Below are 17,724 nucleotides of genomic sequence, written 5' to 3'. Positions count from 1 at the left end.
AAATTGGGTCAAGGGTGTGGATCTGTATAGCTGTGGGGCCTAAGTAGAGGAAGGTGCACCACAGGGACAGCTTCAGCATCCCAAACCCTGGATGAGGGCACCTGAACTGGGTACTTTGGTTCAAGAAAGAATAAAGGAGCAGTATAAGGTGGGGGTTGTCACATGTGGTGGCAGCGGGCGTGATCCAAAGTAAATCCAGTGCAGTGTCACGTTGTCACACCATCACCCCCTTTTTAGTGCACTTTGGGATTTTCGCTCCTTGGTGAGTAGTGATTTAGGATTGGGTGCCCCCCAAACTGGAAACGTCCAGAGCTTTAGAGGTGAAACAATATCACTGCTCAAGTGGGAGGGGTGCAGCAGGACAGGGTGCAGGGTGTGTGAGTCAAGTTACACTGTGAGTAGCTTATTAGCCTGTTCGTGATGTGGGGGATCGTGGACTATTTAAAAAATAAGCTACTATGAGTAGCTTATTAACCCATCATGGGCTGTTGTGATGTCTGAACACGGCCCATGACTTGACTTGAGAAAGCTATCCTATGGATTGGTTTACAGTTTAAAGGGTTAACACATTTGGTCCTCCATATCTTATCAAAGGAGTCTGGGAAGAGCACTGTCCTGGGCTTAGGAGGTCTAACTGGAAAGAAAGCTTTAGTCCCTTTGTGGGAAGAGCGCGAACTGTTGGCTCCTCTAGTTTACCCTTCTCTTCTACACATTGGAGTGTACGGCATGCTTTTGTTAGTAAGAACAGAAAAAACATATAGCGGAAAAAAGACAACCCTGACTGGGGGTTTTTTCTAGATCAGGTGTGGGGACCCTTCTTTGGCCGAAGGGCTGAATTCATTCTGGGCAAACAGATCAGGACCCACATGCCAGCAGAATGCTTTCCACGAGCCTCTGGAGAAAGAAGTATCTAACCATACCACATCCATAAGTCAAAACATCTTCTAGACTTGCACAAAGTCCTGGTACTAAAACCTTATGACTAAGGATGGTAGTGGAGATACTTAAGAACTGAATTAAGACTGGTCTGGTCTGGTTGTAGCTTCTTAGTATCAGAACATGAGAGCCTATCACATGGCATTATGCATTTTGTTGATAAATTTCATATGAGAGGGGACATTAGGAAGTTCACTTGAATGGGAAAGGCATCTAAAGGACACTTGGAAACCATACTCTCATGTCCTATGGTCTTTGATGACAGAGAGCAGGTTGAGGCTTTCTTTTGTATGATCCTTTTGGGAGATAACTGCTGCAACTGGTTTCTGGATTTCAGTGTGGAAATGTAGAAACCCAGAAACCATATATTTGCAGATACTTGTTCATTGGCCTCAATAGCCCCCAGTTTTGACACCATAAAAAGAATGAAATTGGCATATAACCTCCTTTGTGAAGCAAGAATAGATCTATTGCTATGATGTGCACCAGGTTTTGGATAGTCTTCAGAAGCCTCTGATGCATCTCTGGGTTCCTTTATCTTGAGGATGTTATGAATCTGTCCCTGAACATACCCCTGAGAAATAGTATCCAGGTATCTGCAGTAGAATGCCAGATGTGCAAATAGTACTGAAGACATCCCAATTTGCAAAGGGTGTGGGACTGGACAAACGTCAGGCCATTGGGTTCTTTCCTCTTTTTTAGGAAGATGACTGACTAAAGCCTATGGAGAATATAGACGTCTTTGCTGTATTCTTGAACTGGATCCAATGATTTCTGAGGCCCTTCTGACCAACAGTGATGACTCTGTGGTTAAAGTGGCAGTTCTGGGAACTCTGGCAGAAAGTGACCACATCATACTTGAGTTCTTGATTTTAAAGGAAGCAAAAGCTGAGTGTAGCCACACGCATACTCTGGATTTTACAAAAGTCGATTTTAATGAGCTCAGAGCAATGATAAGTTAGGTCCCCTGGCAGGTGACCCTAATGAGAAAAGGAGTCCAAGATGGGTGGGAGTTTCTAAAACAGTAAATTTTAAAGGCCTAATTACAAACAATTCAACAAAGAAAAAAGATAGAAGGCAACAGAAGAAACCAATGTGGCTCCACAAAAAGCTTAGAGATGACCCCAAAACAAAAAAGGACACATATAGGAAGTGGAAGGAAGGCCAGGCTACAAAAAGAAGAGTACAGACAGGTAGCACAGAAGAGCTGAAACGGCATCAGGAAGGCTAAAGCTGAGAATGAGCTGAGATTAGTAAGGGGTGCTAAAAGCAACAATAAAGCTTTCTTCAGGTATGTGCACAGTAAAAGACAGAGAAAAGAAATGGTGGTTCAACTACTCAATGAGGATGACAAATTGATAATAGATGACAAAGAAAAGGCAGAAGTGCTCAAATCCTACTTTGGTCTAGTCTTCTCCCAAAAGCGGGTTTATGACCCCCTGGAAAAAGTGAAGTACAAGCCGAACAGGCAGGATTGCAGTTTGAGATTGATAAACAAATAGTCCAGGAACACTTAATTTCTTTGAGTGTGTTCAAATCTCCAGGGCATGGTGAGCTGCATCCTAAAGTAATAAAGGAGTTGGCAGAAGAACTCTCAGAACCTCTATCTACTATCTTTGCAAAAACATGGAAGATGGGTGAAGTGCTGGACGACTAGAGGAGGGCTAACGTTGTCCCTATCTTCAAAAAGTGCAAACAAAGGAACCCGGGAACTACAGACCAGTTCGTCTGACATCAACCCCTGGGAAATTTTTGAAGCAGTTTATAAAGAAGTCAATCTTTATAAGCAGCTTGGAAATGAAGTGATTAATAGAAGCCAACATGGATTTGTCGAAAACAAATCCTGTCAGACTACTGTGGTCGCAGTTTTTGATTGGGTAACCTCCCTTGTGGACCGTAGGAATGCTTGACTTCGGCAAAACTTTTGACAAAGTTCCCCATGTCATTCTGATTAGCAAACTAGCTAAACGTGGGCTAGATGGAACAACTATTAGGTGGATCCACAGTTGGCTACAGAGTCGGACTTAAAGAGTGCTTATCAATGGGGGGAGGTAACGAGTGGGGTACTGCAGGGCTCAGTCCTGGGCCCAGTGCTCTGCAATATTTTTATTAATGATTTGGATAAGGACGTGCAGGGAATGCATATCAAATTTGTAGATGACACAAAATTGGGCGGAATAGCTAATCTTATGGATAATAATAATAATAATAATAATAATAATAATAATAATAATAATAATAATAATCTGTTACCCGCCTCTCCCTCTAGATTGACGATGGATACAACACAAATGCAAACACCGTAAAATACATACAACTGATTAAAACATTTAAAACTAATACATTATTAAAAGCAGCACAGTATTAAAAAGGCATCTTAAAATTCAACTGGGTAGGCCTGCTGGAACAGATCAGTCTTTATGGCTTTCTTAAATTCCAGAAGACTGTTAAGTTGACAAATCTCTCCTGGAAATCCATTCCACAAACTGGGAGCGGCAGAAGAAAAGGTCCTTTGAAACAAAGTTCAAAGTGATCTCTATAGGCTGGAGTGCTGGGCTGAAAACAATAGGATGAAATTTAATAGGGATAAGTGCCAAGTTCTACACCTAGGGAAAAGAAACTAAATGCACAGTTACAAGATGGGGGATACTTGGCTCAGCAATACTACAAACGAGAAGGATCTTGGAATTATTGTAGATCACAAGCTGAATATGAGCCAACAGTGTGATGTGGTGGCAAAAAAAGCAAATGTTATTTTGGGCTGCATTAATAAAAGTATAGCTTCCAAATAATGTGAGGTGCTTAGGCCTAATATTGAGTACTGCAGTTCTGCGCACCACACTTCAAGAAGGATGCAGACAAGCTGGGGGGGGGGGGGTTCAGAGGAGGGCAACGAGGTTGATCAGGGGTTTGGAAACAAAGCCCTGTGAGGAGACGTAAAGAACTAGGTAGGTTTAACCTTAAGAAGAGAAGACTGAAGGAAGACATGATAGCACTCTTCAAGTAGTTGAAATTTTGTTACACAGAGGAGGGCCAGGATCTCTTCTCGATCATCCTAGAGTGCAAGACATGAAATAATGGGCTCAGGTTGCAGGTAGCCAGATTCCAGCTGGAGATCAGGAATAACTTCCTGAATGTTAGATGGAACCAATTACCTAGGGAAGTTGTGGGCTCTCCCACACTAGAGGCATTCATCTGTCAGGAATGCTTTAAGGTGGATTCCTGCATTGAGCAGCAGGTAGGACTTGGCCTTGTAGGCTGCTTCCAACTCTACTATTCTATGATGTTATAATTCTATGAATGATTTTAACTTGGACATCAGTATGGAGGTGCAAAAGGACTGGAATTGCTTGACCTTTTGCTCATCCTTCTTTGGGGAGAGTAAAACTCTCTTTGTATCTTCTGTTTATATTCACATAGCATCCATGGATGTCTCCAGTATTTTAGAACAAGAAAAGGGTGAATTCACCACCTGGCACTGGGAGCTTGGTTCCACATCACAGTTGCAAAGTCAAAGGTTCCTACATGCAGGTAAAGTCCCTAACCCCAAGAGGACTGTGCCTAATGAAGAGCCTTAACAAGAGCTGCAGGTAGAGAAATCTTATCTTAGGCCATCCTTGACTGAGAGATATTAAAATCAGGCAATTCTAGATCCTCTGCAGAGATAACCATCACTAGCAAACAGAACTGGTGATACAGACAACAGATGAGGCCTCAAAACTACTCCATCAAAACTACTCCATTAAGCATTCTTGGCAGGCATCTTTTAAGAAACCTAAACTCTCAACTTGAATGACCACTGATAGGGCCACTGAAAGGGTGGCTAAGAAATCATCCAACTGTGTGACCTTGAAACATTCCATAACATTGTCTGAGAAATGGTTAGGAGCCAGCTGCTCATAACAATTTTGCATCTAGAAGGATTAGGCCATTCTGCTTGCACCATCCATTCAAAAAGCTCTGATTTTCTTGCACTGTTTGCAGCACTGTTTGCAGTTGAGGTCAGGGCTGCAGAACCTCTTTCAGCCCAAGGGCTGAATTCCAATGTGGAGAAGCTCTCAGGGGGGTGGGGCGCAATCCAGTGGGAGAAAGGGATATGCAAATCACCTAAACTCCAACTTGCCAAAGTTCTCCAAGTTACATCTCAAAGTTCATTCGACTCTAGTCAGTATCACAGGGATTCCAAAGCCTTTTAGACCCATGGGCACATTTGGGAACTTGAGAAAGTGCTGTGGGCACCAACACAAAATGCCTAATCAGAGGATTTCTGCCTTGGCACCTACCTGTCACCCCTATGGCTGTGTCTTATTCAGAAAAAAACTTATGTTCTATGTCTATTGGACCCACCATGTCTCTTTAATAAGGGATTGTCTAATTCAGCTAATTGCTGATGGTGCAAAACAGCTAATGCTTCTTTTAAACATATGTTTTGATAATGTCCTGTAGTTGTTTATTTTTGTGGGGAGGTTATTACACAGATAAATTTTGTACTGAAACCATCTTTAATATTCATTGATGTACACACTCTTTTAAATTATTTACCTGCTTCGTGGAAATTAACACATGGAGAGCATAAATAGATTTTCTGCATCTCTTTGACAACTAAGAGACTGATATTACAACACTGGAAGGATAAACACTCACCTCCTATAATGCAATGGATTGAGGACATTTCAATATTTGAACTAGTGGCTTACAGATGCCACTTTCAAATAGATACTTATTTGGATATTTGTTGTAGCCTCTGTATAATTGCTAGAAAGTTGTATGCATTTCATACGAATTCATGTACATATATTAAAAGGGGGTGAATGGGTTCCTTTGGGCACCATGTTGGGGGGCATTTTGCAGGAGCCACATAATGGGCCTCTGCCAGATCAGATTTTAAGCTTCATTTTTTTGCATGAAAATCCATGTGTACTTCCATGTATATTTTTCCAAGGTATGTATCAATTGTATGCATCTCTGAAATGTATGTATACTTCTCTAATTGACTGAAGCATATCCAAGCACATTTTTCAATGTATGCATGTTTGTCGAATGCAATTTGTTTGGGTCCGCAAATCACATTGCAACTTCAGAATTGCGTGGATGTTGGAGCTACTCATGAAAGCCTGGCAAACCCCCTGGTTGGACTATGTCTGTTCCTGTGTAGCACCATCTGGCAGAGAAGAAGGGCTGGACGTAACCAAAATGCCAGTAGATTATCCTACCCTTTGCTATTCCAACTTTGGCAAAGTCTTCCTTTGTGTTGGAAGAAAAAATGCTGGGCAGTTGTTAGCACTCGGTCTCCAGCTCTAACAGGAGGAGTGGAGGGTTTAGGATGAGAGAGGGTTCAGCCTCCAATGAGTTTCTGTCTCTCAGCACAAAATATGTGAAATGGGACAGCTCTAAGCTGCGTGGACCACAGCTCGTAGCACAGGGATAAATGAGAACCCTTCTCCTCTTCCCACCCCGCCCATCAGGGCCTGAAAGGGCCTCTTAATGCTTGTGTTAAAAGGCCCCTTCAGCACCCAGTGGGAGCAAGGGGGACGGATGGAGAGAAAGCACACGTCTGGGGCTTCCGGAAAGTGCCCAATTTCCCCAGCACGCTGATGGCATGCTGGAGGATTTGCGCCCTTTCCAGAGGTCCTGGACATGCCCAACACTGAGCGCTTGGCCGGGCTGGCTCGACTACAACAGGGCAGCACTCGGCAAGCTCGCAGGGTGGGCCCTCTGAGAGCTCACCATTCCCTATGAGTGGAGCATTACTTGATCATCTCTGTTCCAAGGATTACAAACCAGTGAGATGAGCATAGGGGTGGAATCAAACGTATGAAGCATTAAAATGCTGGGAGAGCCAGCGTGGCATAGTAACTAGAGTGTTGGACTGGGAGTCGAAAGAGTGTCGGGCTGGGAGTCCCCACTTGGCTATGGAAGCCCACTGGGTGACTTTGGGCCAGTCACAGACTCTGAGCCCAACCTACCTCACGGGGTTGTTTTTGTGAGGATAAAATGGAGAGAAAGAGGATTACGTACGCCACCTTGGAGCCCTTGGAGGGAAAAAGACAGGATATAAATGTAATAAATAAATAAATTAGGCCGCCTTGAGGCCCAGCATTGGGCAAAAGGCGGAATACAATTATTATTATTATTATTATTATTATTATTATTATTATTATTATTATTATTATTTCTGGGAAGTGTTCTTTCATAAAATGTGCAGTTTCAGTGCTAAAAATGAATGCATACCTGTATACATGCAAGTCAGCATTAACCCAAGTGCTGCCATGGCTCGGTGAGGGCTGGGTACGTTCACTCTATCTACACTCAGTTTAACTAATGATTCACAATCCAGCCTAGAGAGTTGCTCTGAAAGGAGGAGTCGTTCCAAACCTCTAAGAACACAGTGATAAATAATGGATGGTGTTGATTCTTCACTTCCAGACAACATCACTACACACATCTGAAACCAAAAAGAAAGGAATGTTTAAAATACATAGATATGTAAACTTACTACAATAAGGCCAATATGGAAAACTCAGTAACATAAAAATCATTATGCTAGGCAAATACAGCAACTTCATTAGGTTATATTACCACATTCCCAGCCTGAAGCATGACGAAGTCTAGGACTAACAAGATCTACTGCTTTGTCAGGTTCTCATGAGCATTTTGAGCTTTGTGTCAGAAGGAGTTGGCAGGGTAGAGTCTTACTTGATCAACCTTTTCCACTTCTCCCTACAAATAGCTTATTCATAGAATGCTGGAGAAGCTGCATGCTCCTATTATACTTTGCTATCCAACAGTACAATAAATGTGCAATCAAAAGCATTATAAAACCTTCAGTAAAGGTGTAAAGTAGGATCAATGAAGTCCCCTATCACCTTTTGAAGCAAAGTAGTATGGGAACAGGAGTCCACAAAGTCTGCTTCCATGCAGCTCTGAAACTCAGCTTCTACCAATTAAAAATGCTTTAGTATAGTATTTGACATTACACTCTGACTTCCATCTATGTGGTATGAGAACGTTTTAAATTTGCACAAATGTATTAATTCATAATAAATTAAATGGTACTGTTATAGGTTAGAGACCATTTCCTTTGGTTTATATTCTGCCAGTATCAATTTTGTTAATTCATTAAGTGTATTTTACTTTTTAAGGTAAAACAAATGGAAAGCACATTAAGGTGGATTCCTGCATTGAGTTGGACTCGATGGCCTTTCCAACTCTACTATTCTATGATTCTATGACACATACATCAGCATAAACTAGCAGGGAGGCAACAGCTGGCTGGGCCAGGGAAGTGGTTAATGCCTCTCTGCGAGAGGGAGTGGTCCCAGACTGTCTGAAAGAGGCGGTAGTGAGACCACTCCTGAAGAAATCTTCCTTGGACCTGAAAAATCTTAGTAACTACAGGCCCATGGCAAATATTCCATTCCTGGGCAAGGTCCTTGAGTGGGTGGTTACAGGCCAGCTCCAAACACTCTTGGATGAGACTGATTATCTGGATCCATTTCAGTCAGGTTTCAGGCCTGGTTTTGGCATGGAAACAGCCTTGGTCGCCCTTGTATGATGACCTATGTCAGGAGAAAGACAGGGGGATTGTGACTCTGTTGATTCTCCTTGATCTCTCAGCGGCTTTCAATACCATCAACCATGGTATCCTTTTGGAATGACTGTCTAAGTTGGGAGTGGGAGGCTCCGCACTGCAGTGGTTTCACTGTACTTGTCGGATCAGATCCAGAAGGTGGTGCTTGGGGAACATTGCTCGGCCTCGTGGATTCTCCAGGATGAGGTTCCACAGGGGTCAGTTTTGTCCCACCCTGCTGTTCAACATCTAAATGAAACTGTTGAGCGCGGTCATCCAGAGTTTGGGAGTGCATTGTCATACACTGATGACACGCAGCCCTACTTCTCCTTTACATCTTCATCAGGTGAGGCTGTGGATGTGCTGAACAGGTGCTTGGCTGTGACAATGGACTGGATGAGGGCTAATAAACCGAAACTCAATCCAGACAAGACTGAGATGCTGTTAGTGGGTGGATTTTCTGACCGCACGGAGGGCATTCAACCTGTTCTGGATGAGGTTACACTCCCCTCAAGGAGCAAGTTCATGGGTTGTGGGTTCTCCTAGAATCATCTTTGTCAGTTGAGGCTCAGGTGGCCTCGTGGCACAGAGTGCCTTCTACCAATTTCAGGTGGTGCCTAGCTATGTCCCTATCTGGACAGGCATAACTTGGTTTCAGTTGTCTGAGCTCTGGTAACCTCCAAGTTAGATTACTGCAATGCACTCTACGTGGGGCTGCTTTTAAAAACAATCCAGAAGCTGCAGCTTGTGCAAAATGCGGCGGCCAGATTGATAATGGGGACCAGGAGGGTCAAACATATAAGACCAATTCTGGCCTGATTGCATTGGCTACCTGTATGTTTCTGAGTCCGATTCAAGGAGTTGGTTCTAACCTATAAAGCCTTACATGGTAAGGGATCACAATACCTGATGGAATGCCTCTCCTGACATGAACCTACCCGTACACTACATGCAACATCTAAAGTTCCTACTCTGAGGGAGGCTCGGAAGACAGCAGCAAGGGAAAGGGCCTTCTCTGTAGTGACCCCTCAATTATGGAATGATATTCCCGACAAGGCCAACATTGCTATCTTTTCAGTGCCAGGTCAAGACTTTTCTCTTTGCCCAGGCATTTAGCAGCATGTGACAAGTTTTACTTGATCCTGGATCTGTTTTTAGTTTTGGTTGACAGCCCAAGTTGTTTTTAGAGATATGTTGTCTTTGTATATACTGTATGTTTTTTATGGTTTAAATTTTTTATATCGTTTTTAATGTTTTAATCTTTTGTAAACTGCCCAGAGAGTTTCGGCTATGGGGTGGTATAGAAATGTTAATAATAATAATAATAATAATAATAATAATAATAATAATAATAATCATACCTGTATAATACTGGAAGAGAATTCAGGCCCTATATCAAGTGGATAATTTTCTATTAAATAGAAAGCCACTGCACACATTACTAGGACATGTTGCTGGTTGTGAACATTCACACAGCTATTAAGAAAAGCAAAATTAAAAATCAGACAATTATAAAGTCCTTCCATAATATGTCAAAAGCAAGCATTCCAAAATCTTCACAAAGATGGAATTCTCAAGTAGGACTAAAGAAGATTTTGTCAACACTTAGAAGTAGTGACTGGGAAAAATGCAGGTTGCTTAACTGTAACTGTAGTTCTATGCATTCACACATTATGGTCTCTGCACCTGTGCTGAGTCCGGTTTTGGGAGACATCTAATAGCTGAGGATCGTTTGTGTGGGAGCTCCACCCCCACCATCGCACTGAGTGTGCTTCCAGGGCTCACGCCTTGTCTTCAGTTCCTTGAGACTGCAGCTGACCTCAAAACCGAGGAGGAGAATAGGCAGATACCCTGGTCGGTGCCAGTCCATCAGACGTAGCGATACCGAAGAGGGGATGGTAGGTGGGTTGTGTGAATGCACAGGTGACAACTCAAAGAACTACAGTTACAGGTAAGCAACCTGCATTTCTTCATCGTGGTCTCTGCATCACACATTATGGGCGAGTAGCAAGGTCACTTACCAGGGGACGGTAGGTTCACTTTGGAGACCTACTGCAGGAGTGAAGAAAGGACAGCTCTGCCGAAGCTGGAGTCTGCTCTGGCTCTGACATCTAACTGGACGTGGTTGATGAAAGTAGAAGGTCTGGACCAGGTTGCCACCTTGCAAATGTCCAGAATTATGACACCTTTAGCAAAGGCGATAGATGTTGCCATTCCCTGAGTAGACTGTGCCTGAACAGGACCTGAGAGGTGAAGCCCTTGAAAGGCAAGTTTGCAAGTTTGATGGCTTGGACTATCCAGGTGGCAAAGTGCTGTGATGATCCTGGGAATCCTTCGCATCTACCTCCATAACAGAGGAAGAGACGAGAAGACTGACTGAATGTGTCGGTCTGCAATTTACAGAAGGTGAGGGCTCGGCAGACATCCAATTAACAGAGGATCGATTCCAGAGGGGAAGGAGACTTGAAAAACGTCAGCAGTACGATATCCTGATTGACATGAAGACGATCTTCGGGAGGAAGGACGGGTCTGGTTGGAGGATCACCTTGTCCACATAAAAACCAAGTATGTAGGATCTCTTCTGAGAGCACAGAGCTCAGAAGAGTGGTGAATAGTGGTGATTGCTACTAAGAAGACCACCTTGAAAGTGAGTAGATGAAGGTCAGTCGATGCTAGTCGATGCTAGTCAGTCGAAAGGCTTGTCTGTAGTGCTTTCAGGACCACAGATAGACTCTATTGAGGAACTATTGGCTGGAGTGGTGGATTGAGGTTTTTGCACCCTTGAGAAACTGTTTAGTCACAGGGTGGATGAAGACAAAATGACCTTGTATCAGTGGATGCATCACTGAGATTGCAGCCAGGTGGACCTGGATGGAGGTGTATCAAAGGCTGGTGTGGAGAAGGGACTTGAGAAAAAGAAGAATGTCCTTGAGGGATGCGGTGGATGGTGTAAACCCATTGGCCCGAGCAAAGGAGGTGAATCAGGACCATTTGCTATTAAAGTATTTGTAGGTGGAAGTTTTGCAGGCTGCCTGAATGACTTGGACAATGCTGTCTGGAAGGTCTAATGGTAGGCTCTGTTACCTACCCTCCACGCCATTAGCTTCAGTATGGCGGATCTGGCCATGGTTCATTGAGATGAGTTTCGGTAGCAGCAGTAGTCGGGGGGAAAATCCCCTGCGATAGCATATGAAGGGGAGTGAACCAAGGTTGCCTGAGCCACCATGGGGCTATGAGGATAGGATTCGAAGAGTCTGACCTGAGCTTGATGAGGACCCTGATCAGCATCAGGAATGGAGGAAAGAGGTAACAAAGGCTATTTGTCCAAGGGAGGAGAAAGGCATCCCCAAGAGACGAGTTGCTGTGGCCTGCTCTTGAGCAGAACCTCTGCCATACAACATTGGCCAGTAACGTGAAGAGATCTATGGACGCCCCAGCGTGTCTCCTATGAGAGTTCCCACTTGTGTGTTGAGAGGTGGGTCTGACTGAGAGTGTCTGCAAGTTGGTTGTCTTTCCCTGCAATATGTATGGCAGTTAGAGACATGCTTCATGGAATTGCCCAGTTGTATATGTCCATGGTCAGCGCTAGTAAATGCCTCGAACACATGCCGCCCTGTTGGTTGAGATACCATACCACCACAGTGTTGTTGGAGAGGACTTGAATGTGATGGAGTATAAGATCAGTTTCGAAGGAAAAGAGTATCTTCTTCACTGCTAGGAGCTTGAGGGCATTGATATGGAGGTGACATTCCAGGGAGGACCATTGTCCTTGGATGTATAGCTGACTGGAGTGGGGGCCCCAGCCTACTGGCGAGACATCGGTTGTGATGGTCCTGGATGGTCTCAATTGGGTGAAAGGTATTCCATCGAGGAGACTGGACGAGTTCATCCACTAGGTCAGGGAGTTTACAGGCGCATGCAGTGTGGGTCCATTGAGTGGTTGTATGAACAGAGGAGCAGAGATTGAAGGGGTTGCATGCAGAGTCGAGCCCATCGAACAACGTAGACAGTGGTGGCCATGTGACCAAGGAGTCTCTGAATTGTCCAGGCTGTGGCGGAGCATTGCTGGAATACAGATCGGGTAAGGTTTGTCAGCGTATCCACCCTCTTCCTTGGGAAGTATGCTCATGCCGCTTGGGTGTCTATCTCCAGCCCAAAGAACGTGATTTTCTGAACAAGGGTGAGTGTGGAATTGTCCTCATTGATTTGTCCAAGGGATGTGAGCAGGTTCAGGGCTGTGATTACATGTAGGATAGCTAACTGCTTTGATGGTGACACTATGAGCCAGTCATCCAGGGACGAATACAGTTCAATGTTGTGTGTCCGGAGGTGTGCACAGACTGCAGCCTTGCATTTAAAACCAGCCTTGGTTTTAATTTTTGTGAACTGCCCAGAGAGCTTAGGCTATTGAGCGGTATAGAAATGAAATAAATAAATAAATTTCGTAAACACCCTCAGAGCAGAGGCAAGGCCAAAGGAAGTACCTGAAACTGGAACACATCGGGTCCAATAGCAAACCAGAAGTATTTCTGATGCAAAGGGTGGATGGCTATGTGGAAATAGGCGTCCTTTACATCATCCTGAACTTTCTTGTTAAGAAAGTAGCTGCGCACATCTCGGTAGCTGCGTGCTCAGTCATGGCTGATGTAAGATCGGAGCAATCGGAGTATTGGTCTCAATCCTGAAGCGGAGAGTGGGAACAATCTTGAGTATAGCTATGGTCATAAGAGCCATGAGAGATGTGGCGTGAGAATTGTTGGTCACCTCTCGATGGTCTAGAAGAGCGTGGAGGAAAGTCTGGAGATAGGGGAGGGGAGGATTCCCTCGATGGCACAACCTGCTGGGCTGCTGGGACTTGAGTCTCATATTTCTCCCTCAGATATCGATGCTGAAAGAGGTGGTATCAAGGGCCCTGGGCCCAGCAAAAGTATCGAAGGAGGGTGTCATCACAGGGCTAGGAAGTTGAATTGGCAGTGGAGTCGGAGGATGTGTGTGCCCTGAACTTGCTGATTTTTTTTTAAGAGATTTTGGATTTCTTCTTTTTATGGCCCTCTAGGGTTGTCTTATGCTCCCTCACTTTTTTATAGAGACCTTTTTTTGCTGTAGAAACAGTGAGGGACATTCCTGAAGACGATGGGTCCATTTGGCCCATGGTTAGAGCTGCTGGATGAGGCGATGGGGAAGCAGTTGTCCCCAATTGCAATGGTCGGTGAGCACTAGGCACAATGGCGCATCCTCTTCTAAAGCTCTCCCCCAAAGGGTCACCTTAAGACAGTCTGATCGGTTCCGATGGGCCTGTTTAGAGAGCTTCATGCAGTGTACACAAGACTCGATGGCACGAGACCTCGCACAAACAGAGGAGGCAAAGAGAACGGCTGTTGGGCAAAGGCAGCGAGAGCACTTTTTGAAGAGGACTCTCTGTGCCATGGAGTCGTGTAGAGAAAACGGAGGAGAAGATTGAGGAGAAGTAGAGAGGAAAAGAATGCATTTTTTTTCTAAGAGCAAAGAAGGCCAGCAGAAAAAGAGGGAAGTAAATGAAGACAAACTTGATCAGGAGGGCTTTAAACTGAATCCTACGGGGGCGGGAGACGTAAACTTTGAGGCAACAATGGATGAAGGCCAATGCACCACAGTACAGAGAACAGTTCCAATAGTGCCCCAAAATAGTGTCCGCAACAATGTAGGAACAAAGCCAGACTATAAAACACATGGTCTTCCATGTCTATATACTAATGCCCAGAGCATGGGAAACAAACAGAATGAACTTGAACTCTTATTACATGAAGGAAAATACGACTTGATAGGTATAACTGAAACTTGGTAGGATGACTCCCATGACTGGAATATAGCAATTGAAGGATATAACTTGTTCAAAAAGAACAGAAGAAACAGAAAGGGGGGTGGAGTTGCACTATATGTTAAAAATACCTATCCCTGCACAGAAATACAGGCGGATGAGATTGGGAGCCCCGTCGAGAGCATCTGGATTAAAATAAATGGGGCTAGGAATAAAAAGAATATGATAATCGGAGTCTACTACCGACCACCCAATCAAGGAGAAGATGAGGACGAAACTTTTGAGAAACAAATTGCCAGTGTTTCAAGGAAGTGTGATGTAGTAGTAATGGGGGACTTCAATTATCCTGATATCTGTTGGGAGACAAATACTGCCAAAAGCGGCCTTCCAAGAAATTCCTGACATGTGTGAGTGATAACTTTCTCCTACAGAAAGTGGTGGAAGGAACTAGAGGATCGGCAATCCTTGACTTGTTATTGACCAATAGGGATGACTTAGTGGATAAAGTGGCAGTTACGGGAACTCTGGGGGAAAGTGACCACGTCATACTTGAATTCTTGATTATGAAGGAGACAAAAGTCGAGCGTAGCCATACACGTACTCTGGATTTTAGGAAAGCTGATTTTAATAAACTCAGAACTATAATAAGTAAGGTCCCATGGCAAGGGAGCCTAATGAGAAAAGAAGTGCAGGATGGGTGGGAGTATTTAAAAAAGGAAATTTTAAAGGCACATACAAACAATTCCAACAAGGAGAAAAGATAGAAGACAACAGAGGAAACCAATGTGGCTCCACAAAAAGCATAGAGATGACCTGAAAACAAAAAAGGATACATATAGGAAGTGGAAGGAAGGCTAGGCTACAAAAGAAGAGTACAGACAAGTGGCACAGAAGTGCCGAAATGGCGTCAGGAAGGCTAAAGCTGAGAATGAGCTGAGGTTAGCGAGGGATGCTAAAAGCAATAAAAAGGCTTTCTTCAGATACGTGAGTAGTAAAAGACAGAGGAAAGAAATGGTGGTTCAACTGCTTAATGAGGATGGCAAATTGATAACAGATGACAAAGAAAAGGCTGAAGTGCTCAATTCCTACTTTGCCTCAGTCTTCTCCCAAAAGCAGGTCTATGACCCCCCTGGAGAAAGTGAAGCAGAAGTTGAGGGGGCAGGATTGCAATTTGAGATTGATAAAGAAATGGTCAAAGAACACCTAATTTCCTTGAATGAGTTCAAATCTCCAGGGCCTGATGAACTGCATCCTAGAGTAATGAAGGAGCTAGCAGAAGAACTCTCAGAACCTTTGTCTATTATCTTTGCAAAATTATGGAAGACGGGTGAGGTGCCGGATGACTGGAGGAGGGCTAACGTTGTCCCTATCTTCAAAAAGGGCAAAAAGGAGGAACCTGGGAACTACAGACTGACATCCATCCCTGGGAAAATTCTGGAGCAGATTATAAAGAAGTCAATCTGTAAACACCTTGAAATCAATGCGGTGATCACTAGAAGCCAACATGGATTTGTCAGGAACAAGTCCTGTCAGACTAATTTGATCTCATTTTTTGATAGGATAACCTCCCTTGTGGACTGTGGGAATGCTGTGGATGTCATATATCTTGACTTCAGCAAAGCTTTTGACAAAGTGCCCCATGATATTCTGATATTCAGACGAGGAGGTGCAGGAAACGCTGATCAAATTTGCAGATGACACCAAATTGGGTGGGATAGCTAATACCCCGGAAGACAGAAACCAACTTCAAAGTGATCTTGATAGGCTGGAGCACTGGGCTGAAAACAACAGAATGAAATTTAATAGGGATAAATGCCAAGTTCTACATTTAGGAAATAGAAACCAAAGGCACAGTTACAAGATGGCGGATACTTGGTTCAGCAATACTACAAACGAGAAGGATCTTGGAATTGTTGTAGATCGCAAGCTGAATATGAGCCAACAGTGCGATATGGCTGCAAGAAAGGCAAATGCTATTTTGGGCTGCATTAATAGAAGTATAGCTTCCAAATCACGTGAGGTACTGGTTCCTCTCTATTCGGCCCTGGTTAGGCCTCATCTGGCGTATTGCGTCCGGTTCTGGGCTCCACAATTCAAGAAGGGTGCAGACAAGCTGGAGCGTGTTCAAAGGAGGACAACCAGGATGATCAGGGGTTTGGAAACAAGGCCCTATGAAGAGAGACTGAAAGAACTGGGCATGTTTAGCCTGGAGAAGAGAAGATTGAGTGGAGACATGATAGCACTCTTCAAATACTTAAAAGGTTGTCACTCAGAGGAGGGCCAAGATGTTTTCTCGATCCTCCCAGAGTGCAGGACACGGAATAACGGGCTCAAGTTAAAGGAAGCCAGATTCCGGCTGGACATCAGGAAAAACTTCCTGACTGTTAGAGCCGTCCGAGAGCATGTGCAGTGCAACGGTGGGGGTGGGGTTCCCGCCAAAACGACCCCCAGCTATTAGAAATCTCCTGAAACCGGACTCGGTGCAGGCGTAAAGCTCATAATGTGTGATACAGAGACCACGATGAAGAAATAACTATTTTGAAAGTCTCACCACTGTTTCAAGGTGGCTAAAAGTTTTCAGTTTAACCAATTGCGGCATGCTGCATTTTCAATTTTACAACTAAGAAATTCTGTTAAACAAAAGCAGAGAGTTCATCAAATTAACACCTACTGTGCTATTCCTCTCAGATTGGAAAGCAGGTATTCAGTAATTGTTGGAATGAGCTGCTTTGCTGTTTCATCTAGAAGGTCGCACTCAAGGACGTAAAGGATCCCGTGCAGAGCTCCTATCCGGCTGGGCATGTGAGCGCTGCGCAGAGTGGCTTCCAGCAGGCGACTCACCGGCTCCGCTACAGTTTTATCCTAGTAGACATGAAACAGCGCACGGAGAATTAGGTTGAGCTAGTTCACAAATTCGTAGCTGTACTTGGTATACAAATAATAAAGGTTTATAAAATATGAGGTATCCCAAACTATTATTAAACGTGTCCAGTTAAAAACATATACCTTTACTTTTCAAGGTTATTAATATTCAAGATACGCTACCTTTCCTTAAAGGGATGATTCCAGCAATGCTTGATGAGTCATTTGGTGAGCTAATATCACAGCCCCCTTGTAAATGTAGCTTGCACGTCTTACATTTTGTGTAAAAATCAAGATAAAGATTGAAGAGAAAGGCAAGAACCTGGAAACAAAGTTGCAAACTTGCAAAGTATGTCTCCACATTGGCTTCCCAACACAGACCTTGATGATCTCATGAAGCAAAGAAGTGCAATGAGGGAAGGGCTCTAGATCAGGGATCGGGAACTAGTCCACGAGGCTTATCAATCTGGCCTGGTGGTCCCGTCTCTTTTCCATGGCCCCACACTGTGATCCTCCTCCTCCTCCATCTTCCACCCCCACCCCCACCCCACTTAGCCAT

The 17,724-nt window shown here is 44.1% G+C and overlaps 1 protein-coding gene across 2 annotated transcripts in view; it reads right to left on the bottom strand.

The window, feature by feature from the left end:
- The window catches only part of HTT (huntingtin), a 454,111-nt gene that overhangs the window by 23,125 nt on the left and 413,262 nt on the right, over nucleotides 1-17,724 (bottom strand). For both annotated transcript variants that reach the window (XM_063135886.1, XM_063135887.1), the window contains exons 61-63: nucleotides 16,975-17,165; nucleotides 9,868-9,982; nucleotides 7,168-7,381 (exon numbers count right to left, since the gene is read on the bottom strand). In XM_063135886.1, coding sequence (XP_062991956.1) covers nucleotides 7,168-7,381; nucleotides 9,868-9,982; nucleotides 16,975-17,165 — 520 coding nt within the window. The remainder of the gene's footprint in view (nucleotides 1-7,167; nucleotides 7,382-9,867; nucleotides 9,983-16,974; nucleotides 17,166-17,724) is intronic.

This window comes from Elgaria multicarinata, chromosome 10 (genome assembly GCF_023053635.1).
Source record: "Elgaria multicarinata webbii isolate HBS135686 ecotype San Diego chromosome 10, rElgMul1.1.pri, whole genome shotgun sequence".
Lineage (NCBI taxonomy): Eukaryota > Metazoa > Chordata > Lepidosauria > Squamata > Anguidae > Elgaria > Elgaria multicarinata.
Note: the sequence above shows the minus strand (reverse complement) of the source record. Positions and strands in the feature narration are given on the sequence as shown.